Source organism: Chiloscyllium plagiosum, unplaced genomic scaffold (assembly GCF_037043375.1).
Source record: "Chiloscyllium plagiosum isolate Xiang-an unplaced genomic scaffold, Cpla_swu_hap1 HiC_scaffold_1, whole genome shotgun sequence".
Classification (NCBI taxonomy): Eukaryota; Metazoa; Chordata; class Chondrichthyes; order Orectolobiformes; family Hemiscylliidae; genus Chiloscyllium; species Chiloscyllium plagiosum.
This window is the reverse complement of record NW_028270139.1, coordinates 72,398,258-72,418,734: the sequence shown is the minus strand read 5'-3', so window position 1 is coordinate 72,418,734 and position 20,477 is coordinate 72,398,258. Positions and strand designations below refer to the sequence as shown.

Here is a 20,477-nt window from a genome sequence, read left to right as displayed (position 1 = left end):
CTGGAAATCTGAAACAAACACAGAGTGCCAGAGAAACTCAACAGGTCTGGCAGCAACTGTTGAGCGAGAAACAGTTACTTTCCAAGTCCATAATGACTCTTCTTCAGAACTTCAATCTGCCTTCTTAATTGACTGTTTGCATATGTGTTCCTTGTACAAGTGAAATAAGACTGAACTTGAGCATTTAAAAATGTTGTCTTTCAAAAAAAGTTTGCTTTTTGTGTTTTTCATACCAAATAGCCTCCCCATACTATGCTCCATGTAACCAGCATATCAACCGCTCGCTTAACTTGTTTCTCTGTCTCTGCAGGTTGATTGCAGCCTCATCACAACTTATACTCCCAATCAATAGTGTACTGTTAGCAAAGTTGGTTTCATTATTAATGATTTAGCTGAAAAGACCAAGATTATAGATGGCAGATGTCAAAGTCCAGGCACTGATCCTTGCAGCACTCTGATGCTTACAGCTTACCATCTTGAAAATGCCCCACTTATTCCTACTGTTTTCTGTCTGTTACTCAATCCTCCATCCATGTTGAATTACGCCAACTCTATGAACCCTCTTGTACTACAATTTTTATATGGGACCTTTTTGAATGCCTTTTGGAAATCAAAGTCGACTGAATCCCCTTTTGTAAAAGTATATTGACTTCGAACTTTAAACATTGAACATTGTTTAACCTTGCTGTAATGTTTCCAAGTCAACATTACCTAAACAAAATAAATGTTTTAAGATACAAAAATCCCATTATCACAAAGTTCAAAATCAATCTAAAAATTGTGACTAGTCAGATTACATATGTTACAATGTTTAAAGTGTAGTAAGCACAAAGCATCCAGGGTAGCAGTAAAATATCTGGCAAGTCACTGAACTGAAAATTTTATACAAGCTATGTTGAAATAGTTTATTTGTCCTACTAAGCCAATGACATCAGCATTGTTTCCATGAAAGTATGGGAATCTATTGTTATTTGGAAGGCAGGAAATCAGGCTTCATACTTTTAATCTGAGCACCACACACTAAATAATATAATGTGGCCTATGAGCCTCTCAGTGTAATGGACAGTAGCCTGCTGTTGTACCAGTGTCAAAATAATGATGGGAAAACTTTACTCATACTTTCCAAGATAGGTTTTTCAGTCCATCTTTCAAAATTCTGCACTTATTTTAAAATATGCTGTTACACATTGTTTACAATCCTGTGAAGTCAAATATGCTTCAATAATTGACTTGTGGAAATTAATGTGCATTTCAATAGCAATCTGAATATTGAAACTGACAAACTGACATACAGTTGACATATAGCATAAAACAGTATAATTATAGAACATCTTGTTCAAAGTGATAACTATATCATCATTGATGTATAATTTTTGAATGTCAATGGTAAAAGCTCAGCGCCACATACGAACAACTCCGGTTCCTGCATGAATGCCGAAAGAATCGAATCCTGCCACCAAGTGTCAGATACAGACCACCAGTCAGCAATCCACAAGCCAGGGACACAGCCAGACAGAATGGATTCAGGATGATCCAGGTAATGATTACAGACGCTCACAACCGACTTCACAGATACAGACAAGAAATTGTGCGCCAAAAGTCGTTAATTTCAAAAACCACTAATCATAAAACAGGCTGTCACCATAGGACAGAACAGGACTACACACCGCAAAAAAACGGCACTAAAAGAAAAAATGGCCAAACTAACACAGAACAAAGAGGACACCACAACACACACCTGGGTTAAAAACCTCTCCCACAGACACGGAAAGAACAATACTGGCCAAGGGACTCAACTACAACCACAGGGACGCCAAGACAGCAGACTTCCTAGCAGCACTAGAATGCACACTCAGGAACAATGGACTGACAGAAGAGACACAACAAACAGTGAGACAAAGTATCGTACCCCTGATAACAAGGAAAAGACAAACACATAACCTCAACACCAAGGAAAGGGAAGCACTAAAATCACTAAGAAACGATAAGAACATAATCATACTACCAGCAGACAAAGGCAGAATGACGGTCATCCTGGACAAAGCAGAGTACATCCAAAAAGCACAACAACTGCTTGCAGATACCAACACCTACCAAAAGAGGGAGTTTGACCCCACCCCACAGCTCACCAATAGGATAAACAACACACTGAGGAACCTACAAAAAAACGGACAGATAACCAGGGCTGACTTACAAAGAATGAAACTGGAAAGCAACAACACCCCCAGATTCTATGGACACCTAAAGTGCACAAACCAGACATCCCACTCAGACCCATAGTATCACTACCAGGGACACCACCACACAAACTGGCTAAAGAACTACAGCAGAAACTGAAACACCTGATCAGCGGATCCAGACAATCTATACAATCAACACAGGAATTCTTGGACATCATCAGAAATACACACATAGACAAGGAAGAAACCATGGTCTCATTCGACGTAACGGCACTGTTCACGTCTATTGACAAAGCCCTAGCCAGAGAAACAATAGCCAACCTGCTGAACAGACATAACAGACAACAGGACGTTGAACCCATCAACAAAGACGGCATACTTAAACTACTGGACTTGTGCCTCACAACACACTTCACATTCAACAACCAGATATACGAACAAATCACGGAACATCCATGGGCTCACCGATCTCGGGACTCATAGCAGAAGCAGTAATGCAAAGGTTAGAACAAACAGTCTTATCACAAATTCAACCCAAACTCTGGGTCAGATACGTTGATGACACCTTTGTAATCATTAAAAACACGGAAATAGAGAAAACACACCGGATCATTAACGCCACACTCACAGGAATCCGATTCACTAGAGAGGAAGAAAAGGACAACCAACTCCCATTCCTAGACGTGATGGTACAGAGAACACCGAACGGAGAATTCACCACAAAGGTATACAGGAAAGCCACACACACAGACCAAGTCCTGAACTATGAAAGCAACCATCCCAATACACACAAACGAAGTTGCATCAAGACACTATTCAAAAGGGCCACAACACACTGCAGCACAACAGAACTGCAAAAAGAGGAAGAGGAACACCTATACAAGGTATTCGCCAAAAACGGATATCCTCGCAATTTCATCAACAGATGCCTAAGGGAAAGACAAAGGAACGAGGACATGCCGCAACCCAAAGGACTAGCCACACTACCATACATCAAGAACATCTCTGAACTGACAGCCAGACTACTGCGACCACTAGGACTCATAACAGCACACAAACCAACAGCCACACTCAGACAACAACTCACCAGAACGAAGGACCCAATACCCAGCATGAGCAAAACTAATGTAGTGTACAAAATCCCATGCAAGGACTGCACAAAACACTATATAGGACAAACAGGAAGACAGCTAACGATCCGCATCCACGAACATCAACTAGCCACGAAACGACCAGCTATCTAGTAGCCACACACGCAGACGACAAGCAACATGAATTCGACTGGGACAACACTACCATTATAGGGCAAGCCAAACAAAGAACAGCCAGGGAATTCCTAGAAGCATGGCACTCATCCACAAACTCCATCAACAAACACATCGACCTGGACCCAATATACCGGCCACTACAGTGGACAGCTGAAACTGACAACCGGAAGTGGCAGGGACAGGCAACTATAAATGCCGGAGGAAACACCACAGAAGCGCTTCACAGGAGGCTCCTAAGCATTGAGGATGTCACCTACACAGGGGACGAAACGTTTGCAACAAAAACTTCCAACTCGGCGAACAGAACCACAGCAGTAAAAGCTCAGTACCAATTAGCAAAGTTGATGGATAAAAACAAACACAATAAACAATAATTCGAACAAATGAAGGAGCGACGCTCCGAAAGCTACTGTGCTTCCAATTAAACCTGTTGGACTATAACCTGGTGTTGTGTGATTTTTAACTTTGTACACCCCACCCTGGGGCGGCACGGTGGCACAGTGGTTAGCACTGCTGCCTCACAGCGCCAGAGACCCGGGTTCAATTCCCGCCTCAGGCGACTGACCGTGTGGAGTTTGCACGTTCTCCCCGTGTCTGCGTGGGTTTCCTCCGGGTGCTCTGGTTTCCTCCCACCATCCAAAGATGTGCAGGGTCAGGTGAATTGGCCTTACTAAATTGCCTGTAGTGTTAGGTAAGGGGTAAATGTAGGGGTATGGGTGGGTTTCGCGGGTCGGTGTGGACTTGTTGGGCCGAAGGGCCTGTTTCCACACTGTAATCTAATCTAATCTAATCTAATCTAAACCCCAGTCCAACATCGGCATCTCCAAATCAAACAAATGAAACATCTTTGTACAAGCTTGTCTGGGAATGTAGTGGAGGAATACATTATGTTTTTATAGAATACAAAGAATGCTATTAAAATGGTGAAAGAAAGACAATATCTCAACAGGCTGATTCAGGATGAAAAGTTGATATATGTACGATGGAAAATCTATGTGATTTAACTATTATTAGCATAAAAATAGATGTGATCTGTGCTAATTGCTTCTGCCTTATAAGCTTTGGATATTTATTGCAAATAGATTTGACTCAAAACATTTTGGCTTTAGAATAGGAACAAAATTACACACATCTTGAAGAGTACAGAAGCCCTTGTAAAGACCATTTTTAATTTTTTTTGCTTTTTAAATTGGAGCACAAACTGTTTTAAAACCAGTATTTTAAAGAACTGCAACACATTTTGAAAAGACTGACACTTAGGTGAACATTGTGTAAACAGCTGTTTGAACAAGCAGTAATTGCTGGAAGTGTTCAGCAGGTCTGGCAGCATCTGTGGACAGAAATCAAAGTTAATGATTTGGATCGAGTGACCCTTCTTCAGAACTGATGGTAAGTAGGGAAATGTCAGTTTACATGCAGAAGGTAGGGCAGGGGAAGAGGGTAATGAGTAAACGATAGGTGGGATTGGAGCCCAAAGAGAGAGAACAGTTGGGCAGACAAAGGTGTTATTAATGTTCTGGCTGGGAGGGTAAATAGCCGCTAATGGAGACTATTAGTGGCTAACAATGGATAGTGTGTAATGGCAGACAAGTCCTGGTGTGGGGGGTTGGCGGTTAGGAAATGGGAGAGTTAAGGCCCTAAAACTATTGAACTCGATATTGAGTCCAGAGGGCTGCAGTGTTCCCAAGCAGAGAATGGGATTGAGGGATGACTGGACCAGCGTCTCCTGGAAGGAATGGTCCCTGCGAAGGCTGACAATGGAGGGGAGGGGATAGTGTGTCTGCTGGTGACATCCTGCTGGAGGTGGCAGAAATGGTAGCTGATGATCTTCTGGATGTGATGCTGTTGGGATGGTGGGGAAGGGCAACAGGAACCCTATTGCTGTTGCAGGAGGGAAGTGGGGGGAGGGGTGTGAAGGCAGAAGTGCGAGAGGTTGACAACGATGCGGAGGAATCCTTGGTTGAGGAAGAAAGTGGACATTTCGGAGACTCCCTTGTTGAAGTTGGCCTCATCAGAACATACTTGCGATAGAGATGGAGGAACAGGGAGAATAGAATAGAGTCTTTACAGGAAGCAGGGTGCAAGGATGTATATTCCAGCTAGCTGTGGGAGTCATTGGATTTACAGTGGATATTAGTGGCCAGTTTATCCCCAGAATTGGAAACAGAGATGTCAAGGAAGGGAAGGGAGGAGTCAGAGATAGACGAGGTGAAAGTGTGGGTGGTGTGGAAATTGGAAGCAAAATTGATTAACTTTTCCAGTTCCGGGTGAGAAAGGGAAGCAACACCGATGATATCATTGATATATTGGAGAAAGAGTTGTAGGTTGGGGGAGGGCTGAATAGGACAGGAACAAGGAATGTTCCATGCACCCCACAAAGAGACAGGCATAACGGGAGCCCCTGCACATACCCATGCCCACCCCACTGACCTGAAGAAAATGTGAGAGGTTAAAAGAGAAGTCATTCAGCGTGAGGATGAGACCTTGCGAACAAGAAACTACTTCTTTTCCTTCAGGCATCAAAGTGCACCAACTCGAAGATACCCATGGCCCTCTGGAACCTTCCTCCCCTAACCCCACCCCATCCCTCCTAAGCTTCCACTCTCTGAGGCTGAACATTCTCTGCTCAGCAAAGGTCTGTTTTATTCCTCTGTAGCTCCACCTGAATGAATTTCGGGCACGACATGACATAGAACTTTTCTGTCGTCTTCACCTCTAAGCCCTTTTTTTTAGACAAGAGTCCTCTCCCCGTCCTCCAGACCACTTTGCCCAGCTCCAACACTTTCCCTCCACCTGGACCCCTCACTCTGGCCTTTTACCTGCAACCTGTTCATTGAGAACTGTTAATATGACACTGATTGCCTCAATTTCTCTGCCCCTTCTCATGCAATCCAACCTATCTCCCTCTGAACTGACTGCACTCCATGTGCTTAGACCCAAACCTGACTTTGTTATTAAGCTTGGCAATAAGTTTGGCGGACTGACCTCTACATTATAGAGGCTGAGTGCCAGCTCTCAGATATCTCCCGAGCCATGACCCCAGCATAGAACATTAGGCCATTGTATCTACAGTCATTGACCTCACTTCATCGGGCAATTTCCTCCACCCTGCCTCCAAATTAATTGTCTCCCAGCCCCTCATAGCATGCTTCTACTGCCTTCTGAAAGCCCACAAACAGTAATGCCCAGTTGTTTCAGTGTGCTCCTGCCCCACACAACTCATTTCTTTTTACCTTGGTTCAGTCTTTTCTCCCCAGTCCAGTCCCTGCCCACATACATCAGTGATTCCTCAGATGCTTTAAGCCAGTTTTGGAATTTCCTGTTTTTGGGTTCCAGCTGCCTCCTCTTTACTGTGGAAGCGCAATACCTTGCTATGTCCATCCCCCACCAGGACAGTCTCAGGGCTCTCTGCTTCTTTCGAGAGCAAAGGCCTGAACTGTCTCCACCACCACCACCACCCTCCTCCGCTTGACCGAGTTTGTCCTCACACTAAACAACTTATCTTTTAACTCCTCTCAGCTTCTTCAGGTCAGAGGGGGAGCAATGGGCACTTGCGTGGGCCCCAGTTTTGCTGGTCTCTTTGTGGGGCACATGCAACATTCCTTGCTCCAGTCTTATTCTGGCCCCTATCCGCAACTCTTTCACCGATATATTGATCATATTATATACACTGATTTCCCCCTCTCACCCGGAATTGGAAAAGTTAATCCAGTTCACTTCCAATTTCAACTCAATCCTCACTTTCACCTGGTCTGTCTCTGACTCTGCCCTCCCTTTAACATCTGTTTCCATTTCTGGGGATAGACTGGTCACTAGTATCCACTATCAACCCACCAACTTGCACAGCTAGCTGGACTGTACATCCATGCACCTTGCTTCCTGTAAAGACTCTATTCCATTCTCCTAGTTCCTCCATCTCTGTCGTGTATGCTCCGACAAGGGACCCTCTGAATCATTCACCTTCTTCCTCAACGGAGTCTGCCCCATCTCCTGCACTTCCTCCCTCACCCCCCTCCCACAAAGATAGGGTTTACCTTGTCCTTACCTATCATCCCTCCAGCATCCATATCCCAAAGATTATGAGTTACCTTTTCTGCCACCTCCAGCGGGACGTCACCACCAGACACATCTTCTCTTCCCCTCCCTTGTCAGCCTTCTGCAGTGACTGTTCCCTCCAGGGCACCCTGGTCCACTCTTCCTTCATTCCCAAAAGCACCCCCACAGCACCTTCCCATGCAACCGCCAAAAGTGTAACACCTGCCCATTTTCCTCCCTCCTCAGCGTTCAAGCGCCCAAACACACCTTCCAGGTGAAGCAGCACTTTATCTGCACTTCACACAATCCAGTCTACTGCATTCACTACTCACAACATGGTGTCCTCTACACTGAAACGTAGACTGGGTGATCATTTCCCAGAACACTTGCATTCTGTCGGCAAAAAAGACCCTGAGCTTCCAGTTGCTTGCTACTTTTACACACCACCCTGCTACCTGGCCAACATCTCTGTCTCAGGCTTGCTGCAGTGCCCCAGCAAAGCTCGATGCAAGTTGGAAGGAAAACATCCCATTTTCCGCTTGGGTACTCTGCAGCCCTCTGGACTCAATATCAAGTTCAATAATTTTAGGTCCTGAACTTTCCCATGTCCTAACCCACAAACCAGGCCTTGTAACCACATAGTCTGCCATTACACACTACCCATTGTTAGCCACGAACAGTGTCTATTAACAGCTACATACACTCTGAGCCAGATTGTTGTCTCCTTTGTCTGTCCAACTGTTCTTCTCACTCTTTAAGCTCTATCCCCACCTATTATTTACTCTTTACTTGCTCACCCAACCCTACCGTCTGCACATAAACTGACATTTTCCTAGCTACCAGCAGTTCTGAGGGTCATTGGACCAAAACTATTAACTCTGATTTCTCATCACAAATGCTGTCAGACCTGCTGTGCTTTTTCAGCAACTTATGTTTTTGTTTCTGATGTAAAGCATGTACAGTTCTTTTGGTTTTTATTTAGCAACTGAAGAGGTTGTGAACAAACAGGAGCAAGGGGTTGTGTATAGATGCAGGTGGGTGGCAACAAGAAGTTGATTGTTCTCTGGAGAAGTGACAAATTGTTGATGACAAAGGCCTTTTGCCTGCCCACAGCTACGAGATTGGTGCTCAGGCAACAACAGCTTGGACTTGGAACAAGCTAGAGGGACTTGTTCCGATCTCCACCAGCAAGGGAGTTGTCTATCTATTTACTACAGTTGAAACCAATTTTAAATCTGAAAAGAAAGCTCATCTTTCCTTTGGCAGTTGTTGTAAGCTGTGGTGTTTAACGGTTACATTAGAAACTCTTATATAAGTGAATTAGCCACGTCATGTCTCTTGCAAAACAGTAGAGGTATCTGAAGAAAGGTAACTGAAAAGAAACATTCTGATCAGTATTTACCTTGGATATAGTCTAATGACTTGTAGTAAATTGTAATTCTTGTTGTGTTCAGAAACTTGATCTGTGCTTTCATCAACCTGGGTCTACAAATCAGGTATATTGGGGAATTTTGTGCAGTTATTTTAAAACCTTTAACTTTTGTGACAACTCTGACAAAGATTAATGTGGATTTGCAGGAATGTAGAGTTGATGTTAAAATTAGATTTTCCGTGATTTTCTTGAATGGTGGAGGAGACACAAAGGGTTGAGAGGCTTGTTCATGGTTTGTATGTTCATATTTGTATGTTAGATCAAGCAGTACAACATCGGCCCATATTTTATGCAGCTTAATTGTAAAAAAAAGTGCACTTTATAGTAATTTATAGTGAGGGAATTGGACATGGTCATATCTTATCATTTATGTGAGAACTCAGTGGCTTTGTTTTCCAAAACATTAAGGAAACATAAAACCAACCATTTGAAAAGCTCCATACATCAACTTTCAACAATTTTAACATTAAACTTTGTGTCTCAATTATTAAAACAAGTAACAACTTTAAGCATCAATATATTATAAATCATTTTGTCAGATAATCCAATGTACATGCAGTGTTTTAATCCAGCATCCTTGTGAGCAGTTGAAAATGTTAACTTTTAGAATGTATTTTTTTGAACCTGTAATTACCAATAATTGTGAATATTCCAAGGGTTGTTACTGCATAACGTTGGTTGACATTTCTAATGGTGGTGATAGGTGAAGTTATAACTTTGGTTTTTCTGTTGACTGATGAAATGAAAGTTGGAGCAGAATTTCCTGAAATGGCATATATCATTGAAGCTTACAATAGTTTTTCCATCGAGCAAAACCTAAATTTCTTGAGAATCGCATTAGCATATCTTAGAAAGTAAAGAACAGTATAAAAAAGCACACATCAGGCAAGCAACTGGAACCTGAAGTAAGTGGCAAAGTTACACCAGATCCCTCCTTGTGCATATAATCTGAAGTTTGAAACCATTGAACATTATGTATGTAATCATGGAAATTTAAAACTTTTTAATGCAAACTGTTTTCATGCTATTCTGATGCAGTCAAAGATACAAATAAAAGGTACCAGTGAGGAAAAATCAAAATAAACTCGACATAATCAGAAAAGATTTTATGAAAACATCAGAAATATATTTTTAACATTCTTGTGCACCCAGACATAGGTGCAAATTTAAAATCTGTTCATAACTGTTATAAACTGTTATACATAGCAACAGAACTCATTTTTAATGAGTAGCGTAAGTTTCACAGAAGTGTCACAATGAAGTAGCAGTTTGGCGGCAACATTAAAAATTGTAATGAGTCACAGGCGTCTGAATGTCTTCAATCTTTTGTGTTGAAATTTGTACTAAGCTGAACTTAGAGTACCAATTTTCAGGGAATTCTAAGCCATAGTGACTTACTTTATTCGGAGTTGATATTTCTGTGTACATCCTGTTTGTATATTTGAAAATCAACTTTTGACATATGCCCATTTTAAAATGGGCCATTATTTGCATTGCACTGAAATCATTACATAGTCCTAAACTGAGCTTTGAAAATAATGATATTCCCAGAGATGAGAACATGATTAGAACACTATCTTTAGAAAATCAACAGGTAAAAACAGCATGATAATTTGACTCAGGTAGCGAATTGTGGCTTGCCTAACTTCATTTGTCCTCCTGATTGTTGCCTGACTGTGGAGAAGCCAGGGATTCAGTGCTGCATTCCCTCTGCCTTATTTCTCACAAAGGCCTATAGTGAAATGCTATTTGTCCGGTATAGTAGTCATACACTCCATGTAATGAATATGCACTGAGACATGATTGACATCAGGACCTTACTCCATAGGGAATGAAAGGCAGCAACTTATATCTCAATATTGCATGGTGCAGCCTATTTTTGTATTGGAGATAAGCTCTTCAGCAAGGCAGTGGTATACAATGTGGTCTGCAACAACACGTTGAACAGCAATACTGGCCAAAGTAAATTATTTCATCTCAAAACAGTGATGAAAAAAATAGATTTTACCCCTGTCGAGCAAGTAGCTCATGGTGTCCTTTCTGATTAAGTAGTGCTAGCATACTGCCGGAGGAAATTCCTGTAATCTACCAGACTTGTCCCATATGGAAGAGGAGATATTTTTGTTCTTAGATTGCAAAGCCATTCCTTCATTGTGTTCTTCTGAATGCATTTGGGTGTGCAAGCTGTCAGAGGCAGTATTTGCATCAGATTCTTGTACCAGGTCAGAGTTTGCAACCATTTCTGCTTTAAACAAAACAGCATTTCCTTTGACAAATATACTAGTGTTTTCTGATGGAATTTCATTCAGTGGAATTACAGTAATGGCAGATTCTCCTTTTGCTGGTGCAGCAACCAAAGGTGCTTCATCCTTTGATAAAAAGTTAGTCTGATCTGAACATTTTTTTCTCAAAATGGTAATGTTAGTTACAGAGTTGTTGATGGCATCCACACTAGATACTTCACAGGCTGGCTGGGTACCATCCCACTCTTGGATTGACTTCTTGCGATCCTCAGAGCTCAACTTGTCCAGCTGACGAGCCTTGAGCAAAGGAGTTGGGAATACTGTTGCTTGGAAAATGCGATAGATGTACCTGGAAATGAAAGTCAAAATTTGAGCTTTATTTTACATTTTGGCTTATTAAATTGAACGTAATAGAATCAAGGAATGGTGACCATTTCCATCAAGCAACGTTAAAATGGAAAAATCTAAAATGCAAACTTAACCTCGAGTGCGTGCCACCCCAATAACTTATTTTAACACAGATGGAATTCGAAACAGGGGACCAATCTTCTCCCAGAAGGCAAATCAGTTATTGAATAATGATGGAGCTTGCATGCTTCTATTTTTAATCCACATTGGTTAGATTACCTGGGCAACAGGAAGTCAGACTGCAGAATTCATTAGGAAGCTGTGTTTCCACCAATTCCAACAAGTTAACTTGTAAACAACCTTCACACCATTCTACACCATCTGTATGATACTTCCCCAACATCCTGCCCCAAACCCTGACTATAGATGTCCATCATGATTACCAATGTCTTGACTCTTGATTTCATTTCTTATTATCTCAAAGCATTTTCCTCACTTGCTAAAGTAAACAGCAAGGTATAATTTCTTTGGTTCATCTGAAAATGACATATTGCAAGTGAAGCAGGAACAACAGTTCTTGTTGGGGCACTCTCTCCCATATTTTCTGAATTACATTTTATTGGCTGCTAATTTTATTGGCTGCTAATTGTGCAGGCTAATTGCTATTAGAACATACCTGGTCACCACTCAAAATATCACTCCATACTGAAACTGTCTCGTTGCCTCAGCACTGTTTGAGCTCAAAGGATCAATAGAGTCATAGAGATGTACAGCAGGGAAACAGACATTTCAGTCCAACTAGTCCATGCTGACCAGATATCCTAAATTAATCTAGTCCCATTTGCCAGCATTTGGCCCATATCCCTCTAAACCTTTCCTATTAATCTTTAATAGGAACCTATCCAGATGCCTTTTAAATATTGCATTGTACCAGCCTCCACCACTTCCTCTGGCAGTTCATTCCAAACATGCAACACCCTCTCTCTGCATGAAAATGTTGCTCCTTAGCTCCCTTTTAAGTTTTTCCCCTCTCACCTAAACCTATGCCTTGTAGTTCTGGACTTCCCCAACCCAGGGAAAAGACCTGTCTATTTACCCTATCCATGCCCCTCATGACTTTATAAACCTCTATAGGGTCATTCCTCAGCCTCCAATACTCCAGGGAAAACAGCCCCAGCCTATTCAGCCTCTCCCTAATAGCTCAAACCCTCCAACCGTGACAACATCCTTGTAAATTTTTTCTGAACCTTTTCAAGTTTCATAACATCCTTCAGAGCATACTTAATTAATTATCTAATAAAAAGGGCATCCGTCACACGTGCTTTCAAATCAGTGGGGGTTTTAGTTTATGTTGTGCTTTAAAATACAATAAACAAATCAAGCATTTATAAACTGGGTTTAGTCATTTTTAATTATGTTTGCATTCCACTTTGCTTTTCCCCAAAGACAGATCCTTTGCCCATATGCATTCTAAGCCATTTTACTTGGCAGTTTTCATTGCTGGGCAGGAAGGTGGGTCCCAAGTTTACCACAGCCAGAACTTGACAGGAATCAAACAAACACACATGTTGTCATTTTCCTGCTGGCCATTTAGCCAGGTGAGCCAAACAACCCCATACATTATGTTTATATGGAACTTAATACATTGTGAAGGTTCATGATATTAGCTCTGAAATGCAGAGAACCATGTATAGCTTTTAGGCCAGGATTGTATATCTGGATCATGTGTGTTAAGGAAGATGTTTTAGCTTCATTTTGAGTTCTGACAGTGGTGCTGGGTTATCTGGAGTTTGTTAACAATGCATTAAGATTAAGCCTTAAAGGAATCCTTGAAGCAATTAGTTCAATGTTTATAAAAAGACAGACAGAAAAACAAATGCATTTTTTAAAAAAACACCGAATACCTAGCCTCTGACTTGGTATTGGAGCTACAGTAGATAGTAGAGAATTCAGTAATTATAATGCCATCGAATGTCAGGGAGAGGTTGTGAGATTTGGAGTTGGAGATGGTATTCCCTGGCACTGGTGTGTGATTTATAACTTGCTGCTTATTAGCCTAAATGTGAATGTTATTTAATTTATGACTTTAATAAAATTCTATAGCTATGCATTATTAGAAGCTAAGAAATTTTGCACGTGTATCATTTGTATGAAATGTATTCATTTTTCAATAATTAATTGAAATGATTTCCCGATCTATATATTGTTCAACTGGTGCAGTTTCCTTCTTGTTAGCCTGTTTTATTTATAATTGTAGGGAAAATTGGAGAAAATACAGTCAAAATAAACATAATTTCCTGTTTTATTATAAATTTGCAAAACTTTAGTCTTTTCAAGACCAAAAGCTAAACAGTGAATCCAAGTCGAGGTAAACTAAACCTTCCTACAAAGGCAAAATATTGCAGATGTGAAAGTGAAAAATAAAAACAAAACATGCTAGCAAAATTCAATGTGGAGAAAGAAATAGAGTTATGTTTTGAGTCTGACATGATACCTTTTCGGAACATTAACTGCTTCTCCAGCATTTTCTGTTTTTATTTTCCTGTAATTTCTCACTCTCCTCTCTGTGACATTCAATGGCCTTTTAATTTCTGAATTCCCCGCTACTCATTGTACCTCCAGCAGCAGGTCAGAGACTAGGTATTCTTTGGCAAATAATTTGCCTATCAACTTCCCACAGCCTTTCTACTATGTTCAAGGTACAATTGAGATATCTGCTGAAATACTTTCTACTTGCTTGGCTGAGTGCAGTTCCAAGAAGTTCAACACTAACACAAAGCAGCCCATTTGACTGGCAGTCCCTACACTACCCTAAACATTCTGCCCATCCATAACCGCACTGCAGCAACTCGCCAAAGTTTCTTTGGCATTGCATTCCAAATCTACCACCTTTAATACCTAGAACAATGACAGCAGTAGTTTCATGGGAGTACTATCCCTTGCAAGGTCCCTCCGATCATCCAGCATCCTGACTTGCAGTGATATAATTGTTCTTTCTTCATTACTAAGATGAGGTGAGATTGACTGTCCTTGACAGTAAGGCAGTATTTCACAAGAGCATGCCATCAAGGAACCAAACCAGAGTCAATGGGGATCGAGAGAAACCGTCTACTGGTTGGAATCATACATTGCTACCTTCCCCCACCCTCCTCCCTGACCTATCACCTCCATCCACACCCCCATTCACCTATTGTACTCTATGCTACTTTCTCCTCAATCCCAGCATCCTCTCATTTATCTCTCCACCCTGCAGGCACTCTGCTTCTATTCCTGATGAAGGGATTTTGGCCGAAACGTCGATTTTCCTGCTCCTCGGATGCTGCCTGACCTGCTGTGTTTTTCCAGCACCACTCTAATCTAGAATCATACATTGCACTAAGGAAAATAGCTGTGATTGTTAGAGACAAATGGCCCCGGTTTCAGGATACTATTGCAGGAGATCCTCAGTGTAGAGTTCTAGGCCCAATCATTTTCATTTGCTTCATCAATGAACTTCTATCCATCCGGCATGGTGGCTCAGTGGTTAGCATTGCTGACTCACAGTGCCAGGGACCCGGGTACAATTCCCGCCTCGGACATCTGTCTGTGTGGAGTTTGCACATTCTCCCAGTGTCTGCGTGGGTTTCCTCCGAGAGCTCCGGTTTCCTCCCAGTCCAAAGACATGCAGGTTAGGTGAATTGACCATGCTAAATTGCCTGTAGCGTTATGTGCATTAGTCATGTGCAAATGTAGGGGAATAGGTCTGGGTGGGTTACTCTTCAGAGGGTCGGTGTGGACTTGTTGGCCCAAAGGGTCTGTTCCCACACTGTACAGAATCTAATCTAATCATAAACTCGAAATGGGGAAGTTTGCTAATGATTGCACATTGTTCAGCACCACTCACGACTTCTCAAGATACTGAAGCAACCCATGTTCATATGTAGTGAGACCTGTACAACATTCAGGCTTGGGTTAACAACTGGCAACATTTTACTGAACAAATAACATTCGCACAAAAGGGAGGCAATGGCCATATCCAACAAGAGAAAGTCTAATCATTGCCCTGTGTCATTCATCAGCATTGCTATTGTTGAACCCTCCAATATCAATATTCTGAGAATTGCCACTGACCAGAAACTAAACGGAATTAGCCATATGTAGCAACACAGCCGGTCAGTGGCAAGGAGCTCTGCAGTGAATAAATCAGCTCGTGTCTCCCCAGTTCACCATCTACAAGAGTGTGATGGAATACCCCAACTTGCTTGGATGAGTGCCGCTCAAACAACATTAAATAAACTTGAAGTCAAAGCAAACCATTCAACTGAGACTCCACTGACAAACTTTAGCATTCACTCACTACACAGCGGCAGCAGCATATATAAATCTACAATACTCACTGCAACAATTCACCAAGTGTTCTCTAACAGCATTTCCAAACCTGCAACTTCCAACAGCAAGAAGGACAGGGGTAGCATAAGCATGGAACTCCAAGTTACCCTCCAAGCTACACACCATTCTACCTTGGAACTATATCAATCTTCCTTCATTATTGCTGGGTCAAATCCCTGGAACTCCATTCCTAACAGCACTACAAGTGTCTCTACAAAAGTGAAGATCACCAGAATCCCAGATGAACATAGGTTGCTGTCTCATTAGAGAGCTGCCTGGAAGTGAGCTTAACTTGGGGGTTACCACAGTTCCAGTAAATGGCAAGACTGAGAAGGCAGGTCTTCATAATCATCACAACTCTATTGCAAATTGAATCTGCTGTGCTGACATTACCCTGCTTTGTGAACCAACTGTCTGGCCTGTAAGAAACTACAGAAAGTTGTGTGCACACACTTCAGGAAAGCCAACCTCCCATCCATGGACTCAATTTAAACCTCTCATTGCTATGGAAAGGCTGCTAACATCAAAGTCCGATCCCATCCTGGCAATTCTCTCCTACAGCCTCTTCCATCAGGTAGAAAGTACAGAAACCTGAACACATGTACCAACAGGTTCAAGAATAGCTTCTTCTTTGCCGTCATTAGATTGATAAATGGACTCCCTAACTTCAAATAATGCTGTTCTTGCCTCGTGCACATCCCTTGCGGTGTAACCTGTATGCTTCACTCTGTCCAAGTTTTCTTCACCCTATAATCTGTATATTCTTGTTTCCAATGATCTTCCTGTACTGCTCGCAAACAAAGTTCTTCACTGTACTTAGGTACACATGACAATAAAACAAATCAGTCAATCAACCAACAACCGAGGTAACCAAACTAAGGAATGCAGCAATTCAAGGAAGCAGCTCAGTACCACATTCTCCTGAACAATCATTGATGGCCAAGTCATGCCCATGTTTCATTAATGAGTAGAAGGTCCTGGAACATCCTTCTTGACAAAGTGGGTTAATTACATTACATGGAGACTTGCAGAAGTTCAGGACGATAGCATCTTCATCCCTACCTTCTCAACGGCATATTCGCTGAGCACTAATTGCTGGCTTAGCTAGCGATACACATTTTAAAATTACCTTCAAGTAAATCTGTGCTATCATTCACAACCAATTTTGATACAGGGTGACAACTAAGATGGCAGAGAGAAACTCACAATTTATAAAGTTAAAAATCAGACAACACCAGGTTATAGTCCAACAGATTTAATTGGAAGCACACTAGCTTTTGGAGCGCCGCTCCTTCATCAGGTGGTTGTGGAGGACACAATTGTACGGCACAGAATTTATAGCAAAAGTTTACAGTGTGATGTATGATTTTTAACTTTGTACACCCCAGTCGAACACCGACATCTCCAAATCATCACATTTTATATACACCCACTATAACTCTACTATTTTAGGGAGTAGCTGACAAACAGGATTACCCTTTCAAAATGTTAAGCGCTGATGCAAAAGAGTGAATGATAACCTGTGGCAAATAGTATGTGTATGCATCATTTTGACTTACATTGAGCATTTTAATTCATTTTAACTCATCTTCCGCCTCGGAACACTTCAACCCCAGGGCATCAATGTGGATTTTAACAGTTTCCTCATTTCCCCTTCCCCCACCTCATCCTAGCTTCTAACCTCCAGAAACTCGATCCCCTGACCTGTCCGGACTTGTCCGACCTGCCCAGCTCCTTTTCCACCTATCCACTCCACCCTCTCCTCCCTGACCTATCACCTTCATCTCCTTCCCCACTGACCTATTGTACTCTATGCCACTCTCTCCCACCCCCACCCTCCTCTAGCTTATCTCTCCATGCTTCAGGCTCTCTGCCTTTATTCCTGATGAAGGGCTTTTGCCCGAAACGTCGATTTTGCCTGTCCTCGGATGCTGCCTGAATTGCTGTGCTCTTCCAGCACCACTGATCCAGAATCTGGTTTCCAGCATCTGCAGTCATTGTTTTTACCTCGTTGATTTTAATTCAAATGTCTGGCAGATTTGACTATGACTCTACAGAGTATTAAATTTAACAGTTTCACAATCATCATCATGGCCTACATCAAAACAAAACATAACTGGTTTCATTGGCATTTGGTGGTCGTGAAAAGCACTGTGCAAGTCTTTTGTGCACTGGATGAGAGGGTAAGGTTAACAAAAACTGATAAGGGAACTTATAAATCAAATCAAACAAAGACCTGCATTAATGTGGCACTTTTCATGATTTCAGGATGTTACAAAGTAATTTACAATTAATGAAGTACTTCTGAAGTATAACCACTGGGTGTGACATAGGGAATGTGACAGCCAATTTGCAAACAGCCAACTGCCCAACAATGAAGTTTATAATCACCAGAAAACCTATTTTTGTGATGTTAATACAGGAACAAATATTGACCAGGACATGGGAATAACTGTCATGCTCTTCATCAGAATATTATCTTGAGATTTTACATGTCTATCTGGCAGGGTTCAGCCTCTCAATGTGGATACCTATTAGAATAGAATAGAATAGAATAAAATAGAATAGAATAAAATAGATGTATTGTAATGTGTACTCGAGTACAGAAGTACTGGAGTAGAGTGAAAAAGTTATAATATCGTTTTTATGGCACCATTTTAGATACAAAGTATCTAGGTACAGAGGGAAAAAAAAGAGGAAAAAAAAGAAATTGCATTACCTTCCAGTGATTCATATCATAAGTTAGAAATAAAATAGGATATCTAACCACTGTAAATAGAAGTGCACATTACCTGGGGAGCAAAGCTATCACTGTAGCGAGGATGCAGACCAAATAGAAGAGTGGGTCTGACATTTGTTGCTCCATGATCCAATACGGATTTGATGGATGGTTGCAGTTTATACAAGTTCCTCCAAAAGCCAGTGCAAACACAAAGTAAAGTAAAGCACTGCCTCCCATTATAACCCAATGAATCCATGTCTGAAATAAAAATAAATCATTAGAAAATTAACTGATGCTGGTATCTCTATTAAAAAAATATTAAAACCCTAAAACTTTGCAGGAGATTATTTTTAAACAATTTGTATTGGTTGTTATAGAATCAATAAATTCTTATTGTGTTTGGCAGCTCATAATGTAAGGTACGAGTTTGATCCTTTAATAAGGCATATGCCTAATGCCGACAGCACCTTCCGAAGAACAAGGGCAGCAGGCACATTCCCTTTAAGCTGTGCAATTGCACATGCACACATCAGTTCCAAGAATCTGCATATGGCATGCTGACATCTGGTTCCAGTAGATGATGCTGCACACAGGCCTCAGATGCCTGTGCAGCTAGTAAGAAGTAGTAGAGGGAATGCTGGATAGTAAATATATAGGAATACCATCTGCAAATTCAGCTCCAAACCAAACTCCATCCAAACTTGGAACTATATCGCTGTTCCTTCACAGTCACCAAGTCAATATCCCGAACCTCCCTGCACAACAGCACTGTGGATGCATCTATATGGACTGTAGCAGTTCAAGATGATGGCTCTCCATCACCTTCTTAAGGAAGGTTAGGGATTGGCAACAAATGTTGGCCTGCCAGTGATCTCTACATGCTGTGAACGAATGAAACAAATGCAAGAATGCCAAATTATAAAGGATCACAACCATGCTAACTACAAGGTGAAAAAAACTGCTGATTGGCAAAATGTCAACGCTGCCTGATGGATAAAGTAATGAAGAACTACAGGCTTTTAAACTCCTGAACAATTCAAAAAAGAAACAAGGCTTGAACATGTTCCTTTTCTTGCAGAAAATGGATCTCTGCATATTAATATATGCAGTTTTAGCAAGTGACCGTGCTCACCAATTTATTACAAATTGATAGTTAACATAGTTATTAACGTAGTTACGTTCACTTCGTTGTCTCTAAAGTGGCCCATGAATAACACATTCTTTTAGCTCAATTTGCCCCCTTTATGTTTTAAACAGCAAAGCGTTTGTTTTAAGTTATCTCAGTTAATTACACAACTATTGCTGAACATGAAATAAAAAAGCAATAGTTAATAGACAAAACAAAATTAAAATGGATAAAGGAATATTAGAAAGATCAGAATATGTTCAATATGTTATCATTTCTTGTTTATTTCTTGCTTGAAGATCATAGAATTGTATAGTACAGAAGAGGTCCTTCAGACCTCAAGTCAGCACAGCCAAATCTGTATTAAATCTGCAATAGGAGCAAGTGAGGGCTGCGGATGCTGGAGATCAGAGTTGAGAGTGTGGTGCTGGAAAAGCACAGCAGGTCAGGCAGCAACCGAGAAGCAGGAGAATCGAGGTTTCAGGCATAATTCCTTCATCAGGCACGACAAAGGGATTATGCCCGAATCGTCGATTCTCCTGCTCCTTGGATACTACCTGACCTGATGTGCTTTTCCAGCACTACACTCAACTTAAATCTGCATTAGTCCCACTTTCCAGCATTAGGCCCATTGCTTTCAATTGCCTTCCTCTTTACAAAGGAGGGAATTGAAATTTGAATTCAGTAACTGCTATTGGAAGGTTTCTCTCACAGGTGAACTGAGCAGATCAGCTCAGAACACTTCGATAACACTT

At 41.4% G+C, this 20,477-nt stretch overlaps 1 protein-coding gene across 6 annotated transcripts in view; it reads right to left on the bottom strand.

Moving 5' to 3' along the window:
• Positions 1-9,903: 9,903 nt before the first annotated feature.
• Positions 9,904-20,477, bottom strand: part of atp10d (ATPase phospholipid transporting 10D) — a 226,472-nt gene continuing 215,898 nt past the window's right edge. For all 6 annotated transcript variants that reach the window (XM_043691617.2, XM_043691638.2, XM_043691628.2 and 3 more), the window contains 2 exons: positions 18,667-18,854; positions 9,904-11,507 (listed from right to left, as the gene is read on the bottom strand). In XM_043691617.2, the coding sequence (XP_043547552.1) occupies positions 10,970-11,507; positions 18,667-18,854 (726 nt within the window). In that variant the 3' untranslated portion in view covers positions 9,904-10,969. The remainder of the gene's footprint in view (positions 11,508-18,666; positions 18,855-20,477) is intronic.